General features: G+C 39.4%; 1 protein-coding gene across 1 annotated transcript in view; it reads right to left on the reverse strand.

The window, feature by feature from the left end:
• The window catches only part of P3h2 (prolyl 3-hydroxylase 2), a 143,240-nt gene that overhangs the window by 38,073 nt on the left and 77,310 nt on the right, over positions 1-27,857 (reverse strand). The window contains exon 2 of the mRNA XM_021209441.2: positions 2,831-2,980. Coding sequence (XP_021065100.1) covers positions 2,831-2,980 — 150 coding nt within the window. The remainder of the gene's footprint in view (positions 1-2,830; positions 2,981-27,857) is intronic.

The following is a 27,857-nucleotide window of genomic DNA, read 5'->3' on the forward strand; positions in this document are numbered from 1 at the left end:
ACAACAACAAAAACAAGTCAAGGCACAGAAACTCACTGATATTAAACAACACACTATTTAATAATATGTGGACCACTTATATAGAACTTTCTTCCTGTGAGGCTCAGGGAATGTCAAGGACTAGGTGACAGAAAAAATGTAAGAGACAGAAGGACTAGAATAAATCAGTGTCTTATGTTCATGATAACCTTGCTGTCCTCATTAAGTCAGCATCAGTGGCTAGAAGTGGAACTTTCTGGTTTCTTTGAAAATTCAGTTGTGTCATATGATGTTTTCCTTGAAGCTGTCTTATGAGAGGATATTTTGCTGAAGCAGACACTTGAGAGGGCACTTGATGTTTGGAAAGAATAAAAGTCAAACCCCACAGACAAAGAAGGGACACTCATCACTAACTGTGCAACACTTGCTTGTCTCTGCTGGTCTTTGCTGGTCTTCACATCATAGAGAGAAATTTGCCAATGAATTTCTCTCTGTATTCCAGCTGACTCTTGCCTTGTGGCTTCTGCTGGGTTGAGCCACTGCTACTGATTTGGGTTTGGTGTTTGCTATTGGACTGGACTGTTGGTATCATGACAATGAAGAGTAGAATCACCCCCAACGAACTTCTAAACTGGTCCACAAACTCCTTCTCCTAGTGGACTAGAAGGGAGGTTGAAGTGTTTAAGAACCCTAAATACAGTAGGTGTTGAAAAATCTAAGCCTACAGTGACTGCTTGTACTAGACCTGCACAAAAATCAAGTGAACTGAACATTTCACCATGTATTGGGGAGGGACACATCTCCACATCTCCACTTGAGGAATTACAAGGAGCTGATGACTGCTAAGAGATGAAGAGTAAGTTTTTTCTAGAGCAGTGGCTTGCAACCTCTACAAAGCTATGAACTTTTAATACAGTTCCTCATGTTGTAGAGACCCCCAGTCATAAAGTTATCTCCACTGCTACTTCAGAACTATAATTTTCTACCTTAATGAATTATAATGTAAATATCTGTGTTTTCCACTCATCTTGGGTGATCCTTATTAAAAAGGCCATTCAATTGCCAAAGGGGCTACAAGCATTTAAGAAGTCCTGCTTTATAGGTGTGGTCACTTATAGAAGCTATGGGTACCCCATACTCATGTACATATGAGGAAACTAATACTTCTCAGTGGTTTATCTATTTATGTTTTAAGAAAAGGACATGAAGTTGGGGAAGAGGGAGTTCAAGAAGGGTGATTAGGGGTCCAAGAATAGTTGGAAGGAAGTAGTAAGAGTGAGTGTGACTTAAAAACATTCTATGCATGTTTGACATTCTCAAAGAAGTCAGAAAAATAGTGCATTAAAGATAAAATGCAGAATTAGAGCAGTCTCAAAAAATGTCTAGAAAATACTTAAAAGCATGCTCAGCATCTTTATCAATCACAGAAATTCATAATAAACTACTTTAAAGTTCCATCTTATCCCAGTCAGAATGGCTATCACTTGAGATGAGTACCACCAGCAACAAATGCTCAGGCAGATGTGTGAAAAGGGGAACTCATATGGTCTAAGTAGGAGTGTAAACTACTGTAACCACCCTGAAAATCAGTCTGGAGGTTTTTCAAAAGCTAGGAATAAAACCACTATGTGGTCTAGACATGAACTAGTGACTGTTGACAGATTCCAGAATCAGGAAACCATTGTCATCCATTATATATCTAGTGCTCAGCCAATAGAAAGTTCTAAACCCTGGACACATAGACTGACATGGTTAAACTCTGGTTCACAAAACAGACATGAACACAAAACATACATGAACATGAATGTGAGAATGAGGTTTGTAGGGAATAAGAGGTACACAGAGTATGAGGCAGACAGTAAAAGTCTGGGTAAAAGTAATCAGTAGGCATGATTTAGTTTATATTGCATAAAACTGTCAAAGAATAAATGTATAATTAAAAGTATGGTATGGACCAAACCCCTACCCTGTTGCTGTTGCCAAGAGGTGCTTGCTGAAAGGAACCTAGTATGGCTGTTCCCTGAGAGGTCCTGCCAGCAACTGACCAAAGCAGATGTGGATGCTTGGAGCCAACCATCAGACTGAGCTCAGAGACCCCGTGGGGGAGCTGGCAGAAGGACTGGGGAAGCAGAGGAGGATTGCAACCTTACAGAAAGAACAATGTCAACTGGCTGGACCACCCAGTGCTCCCAGGGACTACACCACCAACCAAGGTGTGTACAGGGAGGGATCCATAGCTCCAGTCNCATATGTAGCAGAGGATGGCTTTGTCTGACATCAATGGGAGGGGAGGCCCTTGGTCCTCTGGAAGTTCAATGCCCCAGCATAGGGGAATGCTGGAGCAGTGGGCTGGGAGAAGGTGGGTGGGTAGGGGAGCACCCTCATAGAGGCAAAGGCAGGGGGAAGAGAACAGATGTGGGATGGGGGTTTGTGGTGGGGTAACCAGGAAGTGGGATATCCTTTGAGATGTAAACAAATGGAATGATGAAGAAAAAAATAGGGAGTCCCATAGGAAAATAAAAAGTGTGGTGTGGAAAGTGCTGAATAGGAGCTGACACTTCACAGTGGGGTACAGGTACTTTCATGAAGTTCTAGGCTTTACAATAGCCTCATATTTCTGAGTGAATTTTCATTTCCCTCAACTTCAATTTTTAATTACTGAAATATTAACTTAGAATATCAAATATGCATTCACCTCTGGCTATAATATGTCATCTGAGAGTTTTGATCGTATGAACGTTAGTGCACACTGAGACCTAACTTGGTCTATCCACTATATGCTTTAGCTCGGACTCAAAGAAACTGGTTTTGTTGGAGCCACATGGCAGGGATGGGGTTCCCCAGAACTCACCAGGTGTGGCTTGGCTTCTCGGTCTACCAGGGGGGCTTCCACTCCTGCTGTGGCTTTATAGTCCTCTAGGTTCTGCTGCATTTCCATGTGCTCGGGGTTCGCCATGAAGAACGTGTGAGCTGCTTCCATGGCCTTTTCCAGCTGGTTGAGCTATAGAAGAAAAGGAAATCGTCAAGGAAATGTTTGGTAGACTTGGATTGAGAAGACAAGAGACCAGTCCAAGGTCTCAAAGGACAGAAGTAGTGAGGACAGAATTCCAGGTAAAACACACATTTACATGTGTGCACACACATGTGTGCACGTTCACATGATAGATACACAAATGTTTTCACTCTATTGTATTTAAAGTCTGCATTTTCAGTGCTGTTAATAAACTGTTCATAAAATTGTATGTGGATCCTTTGGTCCTGGTGAAAGGAATAACTCAAGATTGTTCCCAGTTTATTCTTTTTTACATATCCATGTTTTAAGGAAAGTGATCTGCACCCTTGTATTTAGTTTATGGGTATCCCAAACAAACAGATTGGTAAGATTTTTGCCCTCTAGTTTACATTTCAACACTGGTGTTTATACTTTCCTGATAATGGTGAGAGGCCAAATCCAGCTGTGGTTTTCTGAGTGACTGAACTGAGTAAACTCTTCCTCCACTGTGTTAGTGTTTTGGCTTTAGAGAATAAGGAACAGAACACTGAAAGATATAAACCAGTCCAATTCAGGAAGAGGTTAACTTTGTAACTTTGATTTTTACTAAAGCAAAACATTGGTTGGATTAATTTTAGTAACATGCAAAATTGCAGGAGTCTGTGATGTGAGATCCCCTGGAGCTCGAATTATAGGCAGAGGGGGAAGTCTAGCCTAGGTTTTGGAAATTAAACTCAGGTCCCCTATAAAAGCTGCCCATGTTATTAACCATGAGGCCATCTCTCCAACACTAGAAAGGACAACTTTGGAATAATCACTGTGCTGATGTGATAAAACCTTTTTGTGCCATGTTTCATGATGAAAATAAAGAGGTGATTTTAACTAAGTGGAATTAAATCCACTCAGTGTCAAAATATGTTGGCATATGCTTAAGTTATGGAGAATCCTTACAAAAAGATTCATTTTCTTCATATTAGAAAAGTAAGCACTTATATTAGTAATCTATCTTATAGGAAAACCCAAAGATGTCTTATATAGTATAAAGTATGAAGAAAGAAATCACACTGTTACTGGATACATAAGTATGAAGTCATACAATATCATAAAACTATTCAACTGAGTATTTCTCTAACAAAGTAACTATGCAGTAATAAAAAATAAAAAAACCCAAAAACACAAACAAACAAACAAAAAAACCAAAAAACCAAAAACAGAGGAATAACGTGTTCCCAGGTTCCTAGTGTATGGAAACAGACAAAGAAGCAACTTTCACCACAGAAAACATACACTGCCCTAATCTATGATGTTACATCCTTACTATGAAGGCCAAAGCCTTTAATTGGTTTGCATCCTTTTCACCAGGGACTTTCTCATAGTTATTACCTGAAATTAGGTTTTGCCATAATGGTACGCACCCAGAAGTATTTTGGCTGCCCATGTGACTGGTTTTGAATCTGCCCTCTTCTTCAACTCTAATTTTCTCCATTTCCCCAACCACAGTACATAGAAATATAAAGTATTTGGATATTTACATGGTGCTATTTAGATGGGAAACAAGAAAAATTCGCAAGTTCTAAATTGTGTAGAAATCAAAATATATTGTTCAAGTGAATATAGAAAAAGTTATTCCAGTGTTTATGCTTTGGTCATGTAGTAAGCAAAGCCTTTACTCACTAAAAACTTCATACCACAATAGACTAACTGAGATTCAAATGGTTTAACTGTGTTGTATATGAATATATTTCAGAAACAATGCCTGTGGTGATTTGAACATGCTTGACCTAGAGAGTGGCACTATTAGTAAGTGCGGCATTGTTGAAGTAGGTGTGGCCTTATTGGAACAAGTGTGTCACTGTAGGGGTGGGCAGTACAACCCTCCTCCTAACCACATGGAAGTCATTCTGCTAGCAACCTTCAGGTGAAGATGTAGAACTCTCAGCTCCTCCTGCACCATGCCTGCCTGGACACTGCCATGCTCCTGCTTTGATAACAGACTGAACCTCTGAACTTGTAAGCCAGTCCCCATTAAATGTTGTCCTTATAAGAGTTGCTTTGGTCATGATATCTTTTCACAGCAGTAAAACCCTAAGATAGTAGCATATAATTTATAAAGAATCTATCAAACAAGTGGTTTTACTCCTATTATCACAGTATAATGGATAGCATCCATGAACACATAATTTATAAAAATAGAGTAAGTGAGTAAGTCTTTGAGCTACATTGAAACTGCTTCCAGTAAGAGCCAATCTTCCAGTATTGAGTAAAACAGGTTAGCCCCAACACACTGGACCAGTAGCTTGAGGCCTTAACACTGACAGGATAGGTTGTAATTTATGTTCCTCAAGCTCCCACACTTCTGGCTTGACTCAGGCTAGTCCTCTGATACAGAGAGTATTTGTCCATCCATCTTTTTCTTTTGAAATCTAACTTGACCTATAAGGCTAAGCATGAATCCTGCCTGAAGAAATGCCTCTTCAGACCTATTGTGACAATAAAAGATCCCCAACATCATCTTATCTTTATCTCCATACTGGGACATACCATACATTAACCTATGATAGCCAAGTTTATTTGCATCCCAGTTTTCTTTGGAAAGGAACCAACAACTTATGTATCTTTTGTATTTATTTTCTACATAAATTTCACATACACGATTATCTGTACAAAGAAATTTAAGTATATCTTTCAAGTATATTTTATCTTTTTAAGTATATTTTTTATTAGCACATGAACCAGAAGATATACATGCGAGTGTACCTTATATGCTAAGTAGTGCTAACAGCATGGGAATGCAATGAAGACATCTTTGAAGTCACTGAGCAGAGTCAAGTGCTCGTTACAGTGGCTGTGTGCTTACTTGTTTTCCTTCCTTATAAGCCAGGACAACACAGCATCTTGAAGATGTATATGATGTATATGCATGTGTGATTCTGTGTCTTCAGCACTGAACCATAAAATTTATTCATGCACTGGTACTAGTCCTGGCTTTTAAATTGCAAACTAAAAGTGTCTGCCAGAATATATAAATAAATTCAAACAACATATTAATTGTAGGTTCTACGTACTTGTACTTTTATTTAAGCGGTCCATGGTTATAAATGTCCAAGTGATCATGTATATTCTGCATAGAATGTCACTTATTGGATCAAGATTATAACAAAGTCCCATAAACACCAGATTTTAGCTTAGGAATGAACTACCCACTAAAACCAAAATGCATTTACAGGCCCCACATGGGATTTTCTTTAAGGTAGAATTGCAATAAACCACACCCTGATGGGGGTCACTCTGCGAAAAAGAAACATAAACTCTGGGTCAAGAACAATTGAGGAAACTTGGCTGGTGTGACAAGAAGAGATTATCTAACATTTAACTGCCCACAGAGCTGAGAGAATGTTGGGAAGGGTGTCCTTCTTAAAGTGCTGGATTACTTCACTCAGGTCTTAAAGAATGAGGAAACCTGCCAGCCCAGGAGCTGCACAGTATGGGAAGTCATGCTGTGTGGGAAAAGAAATGAATGTTGATGAAGTCGGCACCCTGTGAACATTGAGAGGACACACTGTCATAGGCTAGTGAGAGAGCACAGTCTCAACACTGCTCCTCTCCCACAGAGCATGAACTGAACAGGCACACACATTCAGGGGCCGTCAACCATCCACAGAGAGGCTTCAGATACAGCACCATGACATTCAAGAACTTGTAGGTCTGAGTTAGAGGTATATGACTCCTCTGACTGCCATTTAGCAACCTTGCCCAAATGAACTGAACTTCAATGTACATATACATGTAAATCAATCATCTACAAGTTCTTTACTTCACCTACACACATATTTGGCAAATGTTCATTTTGCACACTCTGTCACAGACTCAGAGAGTTGATTAAAAAAAAAAAAAAAAAAACCCAAGTGGCCTGAAGGGAAAAAAAGCCCTGCTTTTTGGATACTTTCAGAAGGAGATAAATTTCAAGTGACAAAATTATTTTTGAGCTTTCTAAGTGTTAAAAGGCAGAAATGACCAACACTGTGAGCATGAACATTTTGGGCTAAAAGATGAATACTGTGAATAAATTCAAGGAAAATTTCAATGCAATCCAACTTCTAAACTGAAAACTAAAAGTAGAGGATCCAGCCTGGTCTACAGAGTGAGTTCCAGGACAAGCCAGGGATATGCAGAGAAAGTCTGTCTGGAAAATCCAAAGGGTTGGGGGAGAAGACGAAGAGGAGGAGGAAGAGGAGAAGGAAGAGAAAGGCCAGAAAGAGTTGCGTAATGGGGCCACATGGTTGATAGGCTATGATAAAATAGATGCCATGCTAAGAGTAGCAGGAAGCTAACTATTAAGGAAATGCACAAAGGGCTGTAACAAGTGCTCGTTCATAGCTTTAAATGTAACCAACTGGAGCTGCTACATGGAGAAAAGTTTTTGTCACAGTCAGGAAAGCACTGCAGTAACCCCAGTCAGGGTGAGGTTTTGACAAAATCATCAAGGCACGCTCCTTTTTCCCCTCTTCCTCTCGCACCTTATTTATAGCAAGGTTACAACTGTGGAACCAGACAGGCCGAAAGGAAACAAATATGCAGGCATAGGAAGCATACGATTAGAAGAAGCATATGTTTGTGTGTGTGCCTATGTGCCTGCTTGTATGTGTGTGGGTGGGTTCATGCATGTGTGCACATGTGTGTGGGACACTGGGTGTCCCTCTATTGCTCCATATCTTTTTTGAGACAGGTATATCATTAAACCTGGGTTTACAGAGGAGCTCTACTAACTGTCCACTGAGTTCTGGTGTTCTGCCCATCTCTGCCTTACTAGCACTAGACGTTCGGATCTACATCAACTCCCCGGGTTTACATAGGTGCTGGCATCAGATTTGTGTCCTTGTACTTACTTGGTATTACTTGTATTTACTGACTGAGCCACCTTTCCAGCCCTAGCATGTACAAGATATAGGCTGTCTAAAAGACACTTTTACTTAAAATTATATTGATCTAGGCGAATTTTCTTTTCTGACAGGTAAGTGCACAACTCAAAAATGATGAAAATATTTAAAGAGAATTTGGAGAAAATATAAAGTTTGAAATAAAAATCAGCAATTCGTTGGAGGTACTGAACTAAACTCAACCTTGTATGTTTTAGTCTAGCAAATGTAAAAATTAAGTTATTTAGGAGAATTACATCTTACTTTATGAGAATCCTAAAGATTCAATAGAATAGAGTCAGACATTTAATAAAAAAGCAACCACATAAAACACTGTGTATTTTCTTTCCTAGTGATGTGATGTTAGTACCGTAATCTAAAAAATACCCAGCCGTGGAATTATTTTCATAAAACAGTACAGGAAATAATATCTTCTCCTGAAAAATTTATAAAATTAATTTCAACAAACCTTGGGACCACATAATAACTTGTGTTGTTCTTTAGCTTTGACTTTAGGAAGCTTAATACTGAATTTTGTGTCATTAACAATAGGTAGACTATGTTCAATTTGTAGAATAACAGGCTGAAAGTGGAGTGTTTGTCTTCAAGTTATTGTATTTTTCCATTTCAAAATATAACTTATCAAGATAATTTCTTTAGCCAGGAAACTCAAAGACCATTTGGGCACAGGAATTGTTTCAATTTCTAGGCATAATATTTCTTTCCTACGTCACAGGTGGAACATTCAGAAATTTCTGTTGTTAAAGCCCTTATGGTAACTCAGAAAGTAGATGTCTACGCTAGTGTAGAAAATGAATGATCTTTGTATTTATGGAATGTTAGCCAAGAATGTATCCATGGTTACAAGTAAATATTTATGACTTTCAAAATGCTATTTGGTGGGGATTAAGGGGGAGTGGGATTTCTGAAGAGTAACCTTCCCTGTGGAATAAGCTCGAAAGGAAGGAGCTGCTTAGAGTGCTCTTTGTCTGCCAACTGCTTTCCTTCCCTTACTTAATATGCAGAATCTGACTAGTAGGCGCCTGCTATTTTTACAATATGGAGATGTTCTAAACTTACATGTTAACACTAAGCAGTGACGATGGCCAGTCAGGGGTTCATAAGATATCTTATGACCTCATTTGAACAACAGACTCGAGCCATCAACTGCATTTTCTAGGAAGTTCTTACATGAAGGAGACCCATGTTACCAGATGATGCAAATGCTAAGAGGCAGACCAAAACATTTTTGATGCTTTTTTGTTTTGTTTTTGTTTTTGTTTTTGTTTTTGTTTTTGTTTTTGAGTTAAAGTTTGGAGCATAGCTGAAATTAAGTGCATGTTTAATTGGACAACTTCCCTCAAACCTCTTGCAAGTATCTACATTTCTAAAAGAAAACCCAAAATGTTGGATGACAGCTGGGCACATTGATCTGGCTCAGTGCTTAGTGTGGCCCTGTCATCCTGGCCTTGACTCCAGTGAAATCAGTTTGTGTCCTTTATTGGCATGAGGCTTTCAGTTTTGGTTCTAAACCCAAGGGCCTAGAGCAGATGAGCAATGCAGTAGGCATCCCAGTCTCTGTGGTGTTTAGCCAGCAGTCTCCCTTGAGGTGTCAAAGGTGACTAAGGATTCCCGAAAAGACAATTCCGGCCAAGACCTCTCTGACACGTGTTTCCTGCTACTGTTCTTGGAAGCAAAGCTTCTTCTAGAAGTATATGCTGCACATTTCGTAGCACACTTTGGGCGGTATTCTGTGACTGTTGTAGGAGCCCTAGCTTAAATATGCAAAGAATTTCACCTTAGTTTATTTATTAAACAACACAATAGTAATCTGATAATCCTCTCTACTATATCAAAATGGGACTCCTCTGGTCATGATAGTGACGAGGAGAATAGAGTTTTGGGGTTGTTCATAAGAAATGATCCTTGTGTATCGTGGTATATTGTGGTATAGTGTGTAACACACATTACAATAAAACTAAATGTGGTCCCTTACTGGGTGTTCCCCAGTAGGAATAGTGGAATTCCTTAAGAATCTAGATGATAAGTCTTTAGCCTTAATCTGAGTGCAGAGGTATCGGACTGTCACTTAAATGGGCAACGTATATAAACAAGGATGTTTAGACCGAAATAGAAAGCTGTGGTGAGATGAAGTCATTCTTGATAAACTTCATGCTATTGTGGATATGTTTTCGCATGGTGACAAGTGGAGACCTGTGTGGTCTTTCTCTGGTGAGCCACTGTGGAGTTCTGGCTACAGCTTTACTAGAACCAAAAGACAACTCCTTGCTTTCTCTTAGGCTTTGCAGTTATTAGCATTCATACCGCATCTCTCTGAAACTGTCCAAGTCACAGGGATTTGACTGGGTCTACTTTGATGGGCAATCACCTGTGGGTTTCTTCTGCTTCTGAAATACTCTTTACAAATCAACAGAACAACAGCTTCACACAAACTTTGTACTGTTTTTTGTTTGTTTGTTTGTTTGTTTTTTTCTGGTCTTGAGACTATTTTAAAAATGAGTCAAAAGGGATTTTTGTTGTTTTGTTTTGTTTTGTTGTTTATTTGAATGTGACTGTGGGATCGACAGTCAGAGGCTTAATTCTTTGCCATAGGCAAGAGAGAATGGAAGCTGAGGAGTAGAAAACGAAGTGTCATCTTATTGTCTCTATTTTTCCCATAACCCCCTGGATTCCCCAAAGGTTTTTCAGAGAAAGGCTTGCAGGCCAGGAAAAGCAAGTAACCAATTGGAAATTGGACCACCAAGTGCTGTCACAGTTCTAGGACCATACTGGAATGTTTTTTGTCAACATCATCATTGAAAAGTCCTTGAGCGTTTGTGAATACACAAATAAATACATCATTGCAATTTCTAATATGTTTAATTTCCTATGTCACAAAGAAAATTTAAGATTCCTCAACTATTCCCCACAGAAATGCAGGAAATACAAGCCCATAACCCAAAGCTTTTCCACTCATGTCTTTTGATAAGACCAATAAGAGACCTAATTAATACACTAATATATCAGTGCCTCCTATGGAAGACTACATCACTCATCAGGTGAAGGGAGTGAGATCGGGGTTATTTAATGAACTTGATGATATTCTTTGAGTTCTGGGAAGAGCCTGCTTATCTTAGGGTTAACTGAGATACGAGTGAATTTGGAGATTAGCTATTTTAGGTAAACAACTGGAATTCCCCTTAAAAAAAAATAAAACAGGAAGTTATCCAAAACAAATGTAAAATCAAGGGTAGCTTTAAATTTTCAAAGGTAATCAACTAGGAATAGGGTGGAAATAGCCAAGAAATTAGATGAGTTTTATATGGGTACACAGTTTGATAGTGGATTAGAAAGATTCATCATTTTATTTTGAATAAAGTTATGCTTGATGCCACATGGAGACACTCAGAGGCATGCCTTTTCTTAACAGTTAATAATCACAACCTTAATCTGGTCAGTTGAGTAGCAGCTAGTATTCCCTTGAGACATATTTGAGGTTTTTGGACTGAAAGACTTCAGAAAGAAAATCTTCCAAGATGAGAATTAAGAAGTGATTACATTTGTGACATTAAAACCCAGGAAGTAAAAACAATTGGAGACTTACACATAGCTCTTATCTTGCTAAGTTTATACCTCTGGATGTTTAAAGACCTTCAAGAACATGCTATCATTAAAAAACAAAGTGTGGGATAAACCTGTAAGGGAGACACATTACTTTAGGGTATCGGAGTCTCATTTTACTACTGTGTATGCATCTGCATAACGGGGATAATGCATTCCACATTTCTTCTAATGCCTTTGACCAAGAACTCCTGTTTGCTTCAGAGTGTCTCCAATGACTAGTCAAATTTTTCAGTCTCTATATGACTAAGATAAATGTTACTAACTCTGAAGAATGACTTTAATTATAAAACTGTCATGGAATTGATACCAGAATCCTAAAATGTGGTAGCCTTTGGCAACCATCTGGTGAAACACTGTCTCCCATTCTATGGTGATGTGACTAAGACAATTAGTCTGAGTAGGAAGAGCCCTGTGTATCCTAACACAGGAGCTGGAACCCATCATCTTGCTTCTATTCCAAAGTCGGTGACTTTTGTAGTATACCACAACATCTAAGGTGAAATAGCTAACCCACTTTTTGATTAGGACAGAGACATCTACCATTTTAAAGCAATGGATCTGTTAAAAAGTTATACCTAAAACATGTCCCTTGAAAACTGACAGGCAGAATAAGTCAAATGGAAGCTTTCTGTATACCACCAAGAATAAGTGAAATTGAAGTTGCAAAGTGGTTGCAAATGAATACAGAAAAGAACTATGGGAGTGCTCAAATTAGGAGACTGGTTTGGATTATTTTAAAAAATAAGCCAGGAAAAAAATTCATATCAAACAGACTGTGAAATTATATTCAACAGTTAAAAAACCTTAGGGTTTCTGATTTGATTTTGTGTACACTGTGGGTTGACACTGCTTCACTGCTCCCTTGAAATGTGACACTGTAGAAGAGGTCAGATGTTGAATGTTTTGGTTTTTGCTAAGAAAGTTTGCCACTCCAGAGTTCCAACTTTGTCTGTCCATGGTACTATTGACTGTGTATTTCCAGATGTCCTGAGATTCAGTCCCAACTTAGTCTTTGAATTCAAGCTGCTCTACATTTAAGAAAGGTCGTGTGCTGCAACTGGGTAATTAGCCTCGTGTAGCAATGTGTTATGCTAGAATTTTAAGTTACATTCCAAGAGATTGGAGTTCTGACCTATCTCACAGACGATGATAATAATACATCTTGAGGTCACTTAAGACTTAAGACTGACATCCTACTCTGTACTCGGCCTGTTTGCTTTACCTTCCTATAAAAGAATAATGTAAAAAAAAAAGTTACTTGCCTTGAATTTAATATGCATTCAAATTTTGTAGCTTAAAAAATTGCCCAGCTCTAATGTCCTATAATATGTGTTTCATGCCCCTAATCCAAGATTAATCTGTATGTATTTGTATTTGTAATCATATGCTAAAACCAAGTAAATTTAAGTCTAAACAATCTTATGAAATGGATATCCACCATAATTTCAAAAGCATCATTTGGTTATTGCTTAATGATGATTGTTTATTATCAACGCAGTTTGGATCAGTGGGAAACAGTGACTAAATCCCTTGTAAAATTCTAAAAATGTTTGTAACAGATCTCTTATTCCTTCTCCCTGTGATGCTCTCTGTGCTGTTCAATAAAAGAGAGAAAGAAGCCCTTTGTTAGAGACATTCACTCAGATACAGACAGATGTAGACACAGGAATAAATTCACAAGACAGCCTTCAGGCAGGCACAGACTCAGAGCCATAGAACAGAGACAGGGACAATGGACGGCACAGGAAAGATGAAGTCAAGAACTCAATCTCACTTTTGGTCAAATGATATGAGGAAGATATACTTTATTATTTTTAACTTACATTATTGATTCCTGTCCCTAATGTAACAGCAACACGTGTGTTTTATAAGGTGACTATAAGTTTATTATTAATGTGCGTAAACCAACACAGGATGATAAGAAGAAATCTGAGATAATCCCCACTTTTTATTAGATAATCTAGGGGATAGGATGAAAATATTAGTCACTATAATTCAAGGTTAACTAAACAAACTTAAGAGAAGTAAAAACATTTACCATGAGGACTCAAAGAGCAAAGCAGATCTGAATAGAAGGGCTTGAATCTGGAGAGTCTGCAATGGATCATACAGAAGATGATATTTCAACAGAACTGGCTTCTAAGATAAGTTTGCCATGAGCAAGACAAGTAAGTAAAGTTCCACTCATTAACATGAGTTTACCTGAAGTTTTTGTGAAGGAAATAGGTTTTGGAGTAACTGAATACTGAAAATTTCTGTGTAGTCGAGGCCAAACTAGACTATAATTTGAAAGTTAAGTATATATTACATTGTTTAAAGGCACGCATGAGAAATTTAGAACAAGAGGGTCGTTTGAATTTTTTTTAAATTCCTTTCCAGAAACATTTGCATTTGACTGCAGAGGAAAGTCTAGGATGCTAGCTTTCATCATAGCATAAGATGGTAGTGAGATCAATCACATTGAGTGGCAATTGGCTATTGGCTCCAGCTAGATCTCTCATCTAGTTCTGAACCCTGAGTATCCTAGAACAGGCCGCATATCATGATAGCTCCTTCAGCAAGGAGTTACACTGGCATATTTCCTATTTCTAAACCCCACTTTCGACAATCAAAAATTATACATTTTAGGCCACTCCTACCAGGAAACCAGGTACCCTGATCTAATCCCACAGTCTCATCCTTATTGCTGCAACAGAACCTAGCAGCAGTCTTTCCTCACCCCTGCCCACATCTCCTGTGGATGCTCCAGACTATCCACTTGGAACTACCCTTTCCCAACTCACCACTATATCTTAGACTCCAAGTGCAGCAAGCATCTCCAGCTAACCTAAGGATATGCCTACCAGTGCAAAAAAGTAGGCTGAAGTGAGACTCATACTTTTCCTTTTGGGATCCAATCACTACATTCCCAATGGATAACAAAGATCTCCTCCTCCAACCTCCCTCCCCAACTAATCCCAGTTACCTAGCCTTTAACATGACATTCCCTGTGAGTATTCCAGCTGAACAAGCCAGGAAAAGAGGCCACATGCAGCCATCACACTCTCTGAAAATCCAGGGAGGAAGTAGAGACTACGGAACAGAACACAAACACAACCAAGGCAAACCTACTGAGTCAGCACCTAGACTTTTAACAGTCTTGAACCCAGATCATAAGACATTAGCATAAAAACACAATCAACAACACGTAGGACAATATGACTCCACTATAGCCCAGCTGTACCAACACAACAGGTCTTGGATATTCCAACATAGCTAAAGCACACACACACACACACACACACACACACACACACACACACACAACTTGAAACAGCATTTATGAATATGATAGAGGTCTTTAAAGAGGAAATTAATAAATCTCTTAAGGAAATCCAGGAAAAGTTTGTAAGGAAATAAATAAATTTGTTCAGAATATAAAATTGGAATAAAATCAATAAAGAAAACCTAAACTGAGAGAATTCTGAAAATGAAAAATTTAGGAACTAAATAGGAGCTACAGAGACATGCTTTCCCGGCAAAACTTTACATATGGGAGTGAGAATCTCAGGCATTGAAGATACAAGAGAAGAAATGGATATATCAATCAAAGAAAATGCTAAAACTAAAAAACTTCTGACACAAAACATGCAAGAAATCTGGGAGACTATGAAAAGACCAAAGTAAGAATAGTGGGTATCGTGGAAGGGAGAGAAACCCAGATTAAAGGCTGAGAAAATGTTTCCAAAAACACCACAGAAAAAAAAATTCTTAGCCTAAAGAAGGTTGTGCTAATAAAGGTTTAAGAAGCACACTGAACAACAAATAGATTGGACCAGAAAAGAAAGTTCTCTTGCCACATAAAATCAAAACACTAAACATATAGAACAAAGAAAGAATATTAATGCTAAAATGGAGAAGACCAAGTAACACATGTTACTGGAGAGTTGCTGGAATTGCACCTAGTGTCTCAGTAGAGACTAATAGCCCAGAGGGACGAGACAGATGTGCTCAAGACTCCAAAAGACCAAGGTGCCATCTCTGACTACTATGTGCAGCATAACTTTCAATCACCATAAATGGAGAAAATAGATATTTCATTATAAAATCAAATGTAAGCAACGTTTATCCACAGATCCAGCCATACAGGTGCTAGAAGAAGAACGCCAATGTAGAGAGATTAACAGTACACATGAAAACATAGGACTAAATCATCTCATAGTAGTGAATTCAAAAGAAGGGACATGCACACACATCATCATCACTACCACTACCACCTCCACCACCACCACCAATAAAAACAGGAATCAAAAACAATAATTGGGCATTGATATCTCTCAATAACAAGAACACTCAATTCCCTAATCAAAAGACACAGAGTAACTCAAATGGATGTGAAAACTATATCCATTCCACTTAAATCTGTGAAAGAAACACTACTACAAAAATCGCTTATTCATACTGGGATATGTCAATACCCTATTTTCACCAATGGACAGGCCATCCAGANAAAAAAAAAAAAAAAAAAAAAACCAACAGAAAAATAGTGGAGCTCCTAACACTATAAACCAAATGGAGCAAATAGAGCTCTACAGAACATTTCACCCAAATACAAAAGAAGATACACATATATTCTTCTCTGCACCTCATGGAACTTTCTCTAATATTGACCAAATACTCAAACATACAATAAGTCTCAGCTTACACATAAAAAATGAAATAGCTCCTTCCATCCTATCAGACCACCAAGGATTAAAGCTGAATATCCTCAACAACAGAAACAACAGAAAGTTTACAAACTTAAGGAAACTGGACAGCTTTCTACTCAATAAAAAATGAGTCAAGACCAAAATAAAGAAGAAACTAAAGACTTCCCAAAATTCAATGAAAATGAGTGCACAACATACCCAAACTTATGAGACACAATGAAAATGGTGCTAAGAGGAAAGTTCATAACACTAAGTGCCTACATAAATAAACTGAGGAGATCTCATACTAGCAACTTAGCAGCACACCTGTACATTCTAGAACAGCAACAAAGAAAACCGCACTCACAAAGGGCAGATGGCAAGAAATAATCCAACTCGGGACTGCAATCAATAAAATAAATTCAAACAAAGAATCAAACAAAGAGTTATTTCCATGAGTTGAGACAAGGACTTAAATAACAAATCTTTGTTGATATTTAAAGAACAAGCATAAGATATAAGACAACCATATGGAGAAAACAAAGTAGGTGAAATAAAAGGATAAATCAATCATGCTTTTCTATATGAAAAACAAAAATGTTTCAGGCGTACTGAAGGGAAAGTGTCTCGGAAGAAGGTCTCACTTAGTTTTGCCTCATGTCATTCAATGAATCTGCTCTGAGTTTAAGTGTTTATTCTCTTGGAACATATTCCTTCCTAACTTCAGCTTCGCATTTTCCACTTGCCTATAGTGGTTCCCTCTGACTTGTTTCCTCAGCTATGACTTGTACTGACATGTAAATGCCATCCTCTAGTCCCTAAGACCTCTGAAGTTGGCCTCAGGGTGCTGATCCAGCAGGGTTCCAATCATCTACTGCTTCCCAGTGTCTACTGGTTCTCATGGGATAAAGTTGTGAGGATACCAGTATTCAGAAGAAAATTAAAAGTTTTGCAAGTTAAAAAAAAAATGAAGTCAAGGTAGCACACACCCATTAGAAAGCACTCAACTATGTGCGACTGGGAATTCTAAATTTGGTGCCAACCTGGGTTATGGAGTAAGACTCTGTCTTACAAAAACTTAAAAGAAACAGACAAGAAAATTGAAAGATTAAAAAAAAAGTGAAATAGTTTGTGTGTGTGTGTGTGTGTCTGTCTGTGTATGTGTATGTGCATTTAAAGAAAATATTAATGATTTGTTCAACTCAAAAGTGTCTGATTATTTCTTTCCAATGACTAATTCTCCTTGGTATAACTTGGAATTTGTTGATGCAAAACACACACCTCTCACCTCAAAAGGAATAGGGACAGTTTATTCTAGAGCCAAGGATGAGTGTCCAGTGCCTGAGAAGACAGTGAGGTTATCCCAGGTCCTGTTCTAATGTGGAAGGAGTTTTATGGTAGAAGAACAAAAAGCATCGTGAGTCCAAGCTAGTTTAAGATACATTGATGAGTTCCTCAAAGAAGTCAGGCAGATAGGCCTCGGATGCTTACTGACATCATTCTTTCCCATTGGTGGAGAGTAGGGTTTTGTTAACTTAACATGAACACGTTGCACAGGATTTTTTTTTTTTTTTTATTATTTTCTTTATTTACATTTCAAATGCTATCCGGAAAGTTTCCCATACCCCTCCCCCCACCTCTGTCCCCCTACCCACCCACTCCCACTACTTGGCCCAGGCCTTGCCTTGTGCTAGGTCATATGGAGTTTGGAAGACCATGGAACCTCTATTCCCACTGATGGCCGATTAGGTCATCTTCTGCTACAAATGCAGCTAGAAACGCAACCCCAGGGGGTACTGGTTAGTTCCTGTTGTTGTTCCACCTACAGGGTTGCAGCCCCTTCAGGTATTTGGGTACTTTCTCTAGTTCCTCCATTGGGGACCCTGTGTTCCATCCAGTAGCTGGCTGTGATCATCCATTTCNGTGTTTACCAGGCTCTGGCATAGCCTCACAAGAGGCCACAATATCAGGGTCCCTTCAGCCGTATCTTGCCGGTATGAGCATTAGTATCTAGGTTTGGTGGCTGATGATGGGATGGACTCCCGAATGGGGTCCTCTCTGGATAGTCCATCCTTTCATCTTAGCTCTAAATTTTGTCGCTGTACCTATAATTTTTCATGGGGGTTATGTTCCTTATTCTAAGGAGGAATGAAGTGTCCACAAATGTTCATCTTTCTTGATTTTCTTCTGTTTTCCATAATGTGTCTTGGATATTCCAAGTTTCTGGGCTAATATCCGCTTATCAGTGAGTACATATCTAGTGACTTCTTTTGTGATTGGGTTACCTCACTAAGGATGATATTCTCCAAATACATCCATTTGCCCAAGAATTTCATAAATTCATTGTTTTTNATGGCTGAGTAGTACTCCATTGTGTAAATGTACCACAGTTTCTGTATCCATTCCTCTATTGAGGGACATCTGGGTTCTTTCCAGCTTCTGGCTATTATAAATAAGGCGTTGCACAGGATTTTATCTGTTTACTAGGCTGCTAGGTCTGACGTGAGTGGGCAAGGAATAACTATTTGGTAGGCTAAAGAGCACCCAGACAAACTGTAATTTAGTCTCTGAAACTGTGACATCCCAACCTCTCCATCTTCCCTGAACTTTTCATCCATCTATCACTCAGCCTTGCGCATGTATTCATGGCTTCCAATAAGACATTGATCAATAAACATTCATCATGCAGTTGTGTTATATAAACAATGCCTAGGTGAAGAGATGCCTTGTCTCTTGCCTTAAGAGTTAGTCCAGTTGGATAGGTTAACTGCTTCACTGAGGGACCAACTGTTAGGATGTTTGGTTGACCTTAAGCAATGCTAAAGTGTTATTAGGAATAACTAGACCGTTAATAAATCCATATACTCTTCCTCCATGTATTCCCATCCTGGAGCTCAGTTTCTTACAGGGCTACAGGCATTGAGCTGCATAAGTCTGCCCACTTTGCCAAATTACTCAGACAGGGTAACCTTTCTCTTTATTAGTTCTATCTCTGTTGCAAACATGCTTTCCCTAAAGCTTTAGACTTCATTCTTTCACTCAAGCTCTCTTCCCTGCTGTGCAGAAACTTGTCTGCTATGTAGCTGAACTCTGTGCCTAATGCAATGACTTTGTCATGTCCTCTTCACTATTTCCCTCCTCAGAGCATCTGGTTAGGCTTACAGTAGCTTGCCTCCTTTGAGAGGTTGTTGATGATGCTATTGTGGTTGTTTTGTTTTGCTTTAATTCTGAAGAAATTGTCTTGGAGCTTCTTTTTGAGCCTATTATTAAATCCTTTTATTAACAAGACTAAGAATCCCCAGCAGGGACCCTGATACCTCCATATCAGTTGTCCATTCATCAAACATTGAAAGCTGCTAGTATATTGAGCTAGCCACCCATTGTACATGATAGGGGCATTGAACATGAATGTGTCTTTTAATCAAAACCAATATCAAGAAAATAAGAGGACACAACACCTTGAAGGCTTTAGCAAGAACATAGCTACAGTCAGGTATGGTTAGTTAAATGGGAAGGAAAGTGACAAGTGACTTGGCAACATGCTTTCAAATCAAGTAGCATTTTGCTATATAAACAAAGTATTTAAATTTGCATTTGGTTCAAACACAGCGATCTTCTAGTAGCTATTTAAAAATAATACAACCTACTTAAATTGGAACTAGTAGATCATTCTTATGATTCTTAAAAAATCAGAAATAAACCAGTAAGGCTGAACATTTCTTTGCAGAGTTAGATTTATGCAAGAACCTCATGTGAAAAGTTGCAATGTTCAGTCAGCTACTGGTAAGAGAGATGTCTGTGGAAGGGCAGGTGGATCTGTGTTCGTGCCACGTGGGATAGACACATGTCAGAAGAGGGGGAAAAAAAGAAAAAGAAAACCTATAAAGTCCACAGAGAAAACAGATTTTCCTTGTAAATAGTTCCCCTGAGGACTTCTGACATCCTTTAGGGATATGATGATTTTAACAACCTTGGCTCTGCCACCTGCTGGGTTTTCAAATCTCTTTTCCAGGACCAGAGTAATGGGCTAGTCCTGGTTACCACATACTAATGACTTGAAAATGCTCAACAAAGGGTGAAAATGAGACAAAAATTCAATTTAAAAAAATCACCTCCTCATTTTGGCGAATAAAGTATTGCACTGAGAACAAGAATTAGGTTTGAGTAGTTATCAGTAAGTTCCCCCTATTTTTATATAATTTTAAAAAAGGAAAAGAAAAAAGCATATGTTAGTATTTTTGTTGGTATTTTCCTGAAATAACCTCACTGGGAGTTTACTGTTTTACTTGGAATGCTCTGATGCTGAATAGAGACAATAAACAGGCAATTTGTGAGAAGTAGTCATTACTCACAGGTGAGAGGTTAGGGAAGGGTTCACAGGAACATATTATTTGCACTACCACCTGAGGAAAAACTGTTGCGTTAGGTAGTTTTATGCCAACTTGACACAAGCTAGAGTCACTGGAGAGGAGGGAGCTTCCATTAAGAAAACATCTCCACTGTCCCTGATTCAGTTGCCTACCTTTGGATTCCTTTCCCCTAGCTGGGTTGCCTTGTCTGGCCTCAGTGGGAGGGGATGTAACTGGCCAGACTGTAGATTCACAGGCCCGGGGAAGGTTGATATCCAGGGAAGGCCTCCCATTTTCTGAGGAGTAGATTAGAAAGCTGGGAGGGAGGATTGGGGGCATATATGGGGCCTGTGATCAGGATGTACAGTGAATAAATAGATTAATTGATGGAAAAAGAAAGAATGAAGAAATAAAATGTCGCCGCCATAAGGCTCAGGCTGTAGGCAAACTGTAGGGCATTGTTTTAATTGGTGATCGATGGGGGAGAGCCCAGCCTATTGTGGGTGGGGCCATCGCGGGGCTTGTGGTCCTGCTGAAGTTTTCCTCTGAGGATCTTTTCCTTTCTACCTTTGTGTTCCTATAAAGACTCCGGTCTCCCTGGAGAGTTGGGCGTTACCCTTTCTAGACCACAGATATACAAGGCTATTTCTCTTATTTGATCTTTATTAGATTTAAAAGTTAGGCTGGATGGTTTTACATTAACTTGATGCAAGCTAGAATCATCTTAGAGGAGGGAACCTCAACTTTTAAAACACCCCCATAAGATTGGGCTATAGGGAAGCATATAAGGCATTTTCTTAATTAGTGATTGACAGGGAGAGGGCCCAGCCATTCCAGGTGGTGTCCCCCCCTGGGCTGGTAATCCTGTTTTTGTTTTTGTTTTTTTTTTTTAAGAAAGCAGGCTGAGCAAGCCATGGTGAGCAAGCCAGTAAGCAGCATCCCTCCATGGCCTCTGCATCAGCTCCTGCCTCCAGGTTCCTGCCCTGTTTAAGTTCCTGTCCTGACTTCCTTTGATGATGAACACTAATATGGAAGTATAAACCAAATAAACCCTTCCTTCCCTCCCCAGTTTGCTTTGTGTTTTGTCACAGACAATAGAAACCATAGCTAAGACAATGGTGATGCAAAGCAGGGGAGTAGAGCTTAGCAAAGGCTGGTTAAACTAAAGTCCAAGTGAACAGCCAGCCTTAGCTTCTACCACAGTATAGGAACAGGGATTTTCTGGCTGGAGATGAAGAGGACTGATGTGTGGTTACCATAACTCTATGGAGCCAGAAAGGAAGACTGCGCTAGGGAGGAGCTGCCATGGCAGGTGCTGAAGCTGAGGACTGAGTAGCAGTGGATACTGAGAAAGAAGGGAGAGCTAAGTCCCAAATGTATCTAGCCAGTGTCAACACTGAGCCTTCTCATGGCTGGAGTCAAGCTGAGTACCCGAGGAGGCTCTTGTCCACCACTCCAAGTAGTCTTGTGGCTGTCCTAGGTACGCCACCTCAGCATAGGAGCTTTCTCTAGTCTCTCATTCTCTGCGACACTCACACTGACATCTTTAGAGATATAGCAATTTCTTAACTGGGCTCATAATGAAGGAGGCAGAACTGGGAAAGGGGAACTCATAAGACGAGGAGGAGTCTAAGGGAGGAAGCTCTGGCTCAACTGATGCCTTGCTCAGTGGCCTTTCCAAGCCTCTCATTGCCTTTGGGTTGGGTACATCATGTGAACCCACAGTACTGGGTCTGTCACACACGCTAACTTTTATGTACACACAGCGAATTTGTACAAATTCAAAAGAAAAGCATCATTGGTATAACTGGCTTAATATATCCTAAAAACTAAACATAGTTATTTAGAAAGGCTGCCTCAACATATAACAATCTCTGCTTAGACAAGGTCCCCAATGAAGGAGCTAGAGAAAGTATCCAAGGAGCTGAAGGGGTTTGCAGTCCCATAGGAGGAATATCAATATGAACTAACCAGTCCCCCCCAGAGCTCCTTGGGACTAAACCACCAATCAAAGCAAACACATGGTGGAACTTGTGGCTCTAGCTGAAGATGTAGCATAGGATGGCCTAGTTGGTCATCAAGGGGAGGAGAGGCCCTAGGTCCTGTGAAGGTTCTATGCCCCAGTATAGGGGAATGCCAGAGTCAGGAATGGGAGTGGGTGGGTTGGGGAGCAGGGGTGGGGGGAGGGGATAGGGGATTTTTGGAGGGGAAACTAGGAAAGGGACTAACATTTAAAATATAAATAAAGAAAATAGCTAATAAAAAAAAATCTCTGCTTAGGGCCTCCTGGGCCTCCTTCACTTACAGAAGAGCAGCTGTGCCTATTTTTAAGCCTTCCTCAGGAACAGCACATGAGAGGGTTCTATGGTAAAAATACAGACTTAAGGGACTTCATGAACAGTCTCTCTCATGCGTCTTCTCTTGCCTACATTAAGTTATTTCTCAAGACAAAGAAGCCTATAAGAAAGAGGGTCCAGAACTATTGTTTTTTTTTTTTTTTTTTCTTCTCAACCTAGCAATGGTAGAATCTAGACCAGTCATCATCATTGCACCATGGACAGTCCCTACAGAGGGCAAAAAGGTCGGAGGTCCTGACAATAATCTTTTTTCAAAGACCTTTTTTTTTTTTTTTGGATTTGAGTGCTCCGTCGTCTTGTACACCCGTGTGCTGGAAGAGGGCATCAGATTCCGTTACAGATGGTCGTGAGCCACTGACTAATCAGTTAGGTATTCTCTCAACAAGGTCCTCGTGGGTCAGTGATGTTTGAAACAGCTTTGGACAAGATCACAGTTGTTGCACTCTGGCTTGCAACCGGTATAAGGTATGGTAGCAGGTCTCTTTGAAAAATGCTCCTGCCCTTTAGTTGACCCTTCCGTGCTCTGCTGTAGCTCTCGGTCATTACCTCCGTGTCCCCTTGATGCTAGAGGACAAAAGAAATGCAGTGCATACAATATTAGTGGTATTTCTTACCTATTGTTGTCTGGAAGCTATGAAAAATCTTAGCCTGGTAGAATTGCATCTTAACTTTTATTACATTTTCACTGTGAAATATAATTCATGAAGCGAAACATGTTTGTAAATTTAAAACCATCTTTAAGGTGAAGAGATTCCCACACTACGTTCTCCATTGCAATCTTAGGGCTTCACAGACATTTGAACAAACCCCACCCTTTATACCAGTGTTTGAATCCTCTGCAAGAATCTCTCAAATGTTCTGCAACTTCTTGAATATACCAATTGACAAAAAATTTATTATCTTCCAAAATAACACCTTCCACCTTTGGACAATTCAGACTTTCTAGCACTGCTTAAAATCTGCCTTCTTCAAGTTTTTGCCCATGGGTCTTCCTATCACCACAGTCTGAAAGATAAGTGCTTAAAGTCTAAAGCAGCGATGTAAGTGCATCAGTTGAGGTTATTTCTAAAAGAAACATTATATGCCCTATTGCACTTAGCTGAGCCTTAAGTCAAACATATGGTACGATTCTCTCTGCACCTGGAATTTACCCTACCATGTTTGTGTTCATTGAATTTCCTCTCCAGTCCCCTCACAGCTGTCCTGTCAGAGAGGCGAGGTCTAATAATTCTCAAGGATTTCTGTTTTTAAAAAGTTGTGATATATGATGCATAGGGTGATCTCATTGCTTTTTTCACAAGTCAGCTGTGACTGGATCATGAAATTCTATTTAGCAGTACAGGTTTAAGCCAGCTCAGCTGTCCTTGCAAGGAAAAAAAAAAACACTAAAACTATTTTGCTGGTGGTTCTCCAGTTACAAGAGTTTGGGAATCATTCCCCAAATATTTAAGAAAACAGATATTGTTTCCAGAGGCTAAATAGCGCACACATGGGATGTGGGAGATCTGTTGACTCTAAGGGGCCAGCAACAGCATGGCAAATATATCTGACTCTTGACAATAACCAAAGCGAGATCCAAAGAAACTTGGGCAATGGGAAATAGATTTCTAAGGTCCTCTGGATTTCTCCTTAGCACTTTCAATGCCAGCAGCACACAGCACTGTTTGTCCGTGAACCACACCCCTAAACCCCAATGCTTTATTCATGTGGTCTGAGATGCAGAGAGTTGCCAATGCTACAATCCTCCTTAGAAATATTCTTTCTTTGTGGATTCACAAGGGAACAAATGAACATTAATTAGCTCTCAGTACAGTCCATTTTCTGGAAGGGTTTTCTTTGTAGCTTTCGGGATCTTGCGTGTTTTGGGACATCAGAATTTTGCGAATTGGCCCCAAGGGGGCAGAAAAGTGCTTCGATGTTAGAGAAAAGTTGCTAATGTCACAGGTAAAGACAATAGGAACACACACACACACACACACACACACACACACACACACACGCATGCACAAACTAACTACTAACTGTAAACAGACTCTGTAAAAATAATGTTTTTGTTTGGTAATAAGTTCTTTGGTTTACTTTTTAGTTTTTAAGTACATTAATATATTTCACCAAATACTACTCTATGATAGGTGTTAACAGTCTCCTCTTTATAAGTAACAGAATGAAGACTTGTGATAGGTCCAGCAGACATAAACATACTACCAATTTGTGTAATGCAGACTTAAAAAGGGAATAGGGTACAAGTGGTTGCTTATTCTGCATGTATCACTTGGGATCTTTATTTCTTCTATCCAAATGACTTGCTATTTCCAGGCAGAGAAAATAGTTATGTTTCCCTCTAATGCAGCCACCTGAAACTCCTTATATGCAAAGACCCAAACTATTAGGAAAATGCATGCAGGAAACTGGGTGGCAATGTGGCATATACAGTAAGAAAGTTCTGGATTCTGGAAAATTCTTCCCTCTCCAAAACACAGAAGGAAGATTCAACACCTGACCTGGCAGTAAGAGACACTTAGGCAACCAGACAATGAGAAATTACAAGGAGGAGAGGGACTTCCAGTGTCCCCACAGGCAATGGAGATTCATGGCACTGATGTTATTCTTACCCACATTTCCTCCTGGGGTGAATGCCTATTTTTATGTCAAATAGCAAGCTATTTCTTTCCATCTAGGAAGTACAGCATGAGAGCCTCATAATCAGGCATCAGAAAACAGTAAGCTTGGTTTTCAGCTCTGAGAGGATGATAAAACACTTAGTGATCCTGGCTCAGTGAGACTTCCTTCTTCCAAGAAAATCCCCCATGCTAGATATAGCCAAGCATCCCAGGATGCTTACTCCCATTTAAAGCTTGATAATATGGCACTTTGTAAAATTATAAAGGATCCATAGCCTGAGAATGTCTTTCTTTACAGAACTATAGCCAAGTTGCCTTACTGTTCTCAAAACCCAACGAATAGAACAGCAGGCATGACCTCAGTAGAGTGCATGAAGGACTCACTACAAGGAACAGATGTGAAAATCCATGCTGTTACTCTAAAACGTAGCATACATATAAAATGTAACAATAGAAACACATTTACTAGACCAACAAATGACTCTGAGTTAACTCTTTATAAGCCTCCCTTCTCTCTGACTGCAGAAGAAGGTCTCCTTATGTGTTTCATGTTACTGTGGTGATGATGTTGAGTGGATATCCAATAGATATATATCTTAATAAGATAATAACAGTGAGGAAGGAAAGTAGCATATCTTCCTTGGGAACACTGATCTGACTATAGTCATAAATCACAGGCAGCAAAGAGAGGCACAGCATGAGATTTTGAGTAGGAAGGTATAGGACTGGAATTCTTCTACAATAAGATGTGAATTCATCAAGGGTCTCTCAGTTTCTTCCACTGGCTTCAGTGGCTGGTACCGCTCACAAAGGCTAAAAGGTATTCAATATCAGACTTCTGGTAAGAAAAAACATAGCAACTTACCAAACCTACACCAGATATCCAAACAGCACTGGGCATGAAATTAGGGTTAAACTTTAGCACATAAATGTCTACTGTTATGGATGTAAAATAGTGCAAAAGTCAATTTTCTTCTTGAAAAGTAAATCAGAATATCATTTTGGGAAGAGAGGATTTTAGCAGTTAAATTGGCTCCCTTTTCTCTCTATCTTAATGCAGACTATAAAAATATTCCTGTTTTTTTTTTTTTTTCCTAAATGTTAAGCAGCTGAGTAGTTGGATCCCCAAATATAGTCTCAGTGGCAACTTCAAAGAAGCCACAAGGAGTGCTTCCAGGGCAGCCTCTCACAGTACCTGATTTAGTCTCAAGTCCTGACCTCCAGGCCTCCTCTTTAAGGCTAAAGCTTTCCTCCCTTATGAAAGTCTCCTATTTTGCTCACCTCCCAGAGACACAGCAGTTACACAAGGTAACAGTGTAGGACTCCAGTGTGAAGTCTTTCCAGGGGTGGGGCAGTTTTTCAGTGCGTGGTCTGGCTGGGTGGCTGCCACACATGTTGATTGCTTTAGCCTGCCTAAGTGCCCAAAGGCCAACTGGCTCTTTCGATAGGCTTCCCAAGAAGTCACTTTCCAAGGAGTAGTCGATGCTCTCAAGATGTAAAGCAAACAGAATTCTAGTTGCTATGCTAGGGGGAAACTGGGTGGCTACAGCATATCTAAAGGGTTCAGGCAAAAGAAATCCAAGTCCCTCAACTTACAAAAGGGGGACCCAGAAAGGGAAAACAGTTACTTGAGAAGCACCAATTACCAGGACCCTAAATGATTATCTTTGCCTCTCAACAGCCTAGTTTTTTTTTTCCCCCCTCAGTGCTTAGCTAAACATTACCAAACAACAGACATCTGGAAGCCCACACTCAGTAACACCCAGTGTGAACTGCTTCCACACAATCAGAAATTTGCTTTGAGAAGCTAATATAGCAGAACGTGTCTGGGAGATTTCTGAAACTTTAAACTATTCATGCAGATGTTTGAATCTGGCTGAAAAGAGACAGCACTGGGAAGAACAAATGCTGCCGCTGTCTTACTCACCACCATAGCCACTTAAAATAATTTGAATTTGTCTCTGCCTAGTATTTGGCATTTGTCTGAAGGTTAGATAATTGGCCTAGCCTGACCCACTTTGTTTGTAAAGTCATTCTGTTTTTTTGTTTTTTTGTTTTTTAGTTTTTACGATACTTGGATTTTCAACATGGTTTTAAACCACAAATTGAAATCAAGTATTTTTGTATTATTTTTAAAGTACTTTCTTTTCTCTTGATTATCTAACATTGTTCTCATCCAATTTTTAACAATTAACCTTCCTACTTTAGACATAAATTATAGAAATTTAAAACATTCATTATAGTAGATATCTATTCTACTGCCTATTCATCAATCTGTCTATTCATTCACCTATCGGTTCATCAATCATTTAGCAAACTATCCATTGTCTTCAACTCATACTTTTTCCTTTT

Source organism: Mus pahari, chromosome 12, assembly GCF_900095145.1.
Source record: "Mus pahari chromosome 12, PAHARI_EIJ_v1.1, whole genome shotgun sequence".
In the NCBI taxonomy this organism is placed as follows: domain Eukaryota; kingdom Metazoa; phylum Chordata; class Mammalia; order Rodentia; family Muridae; genus Mus; species Mus pahari.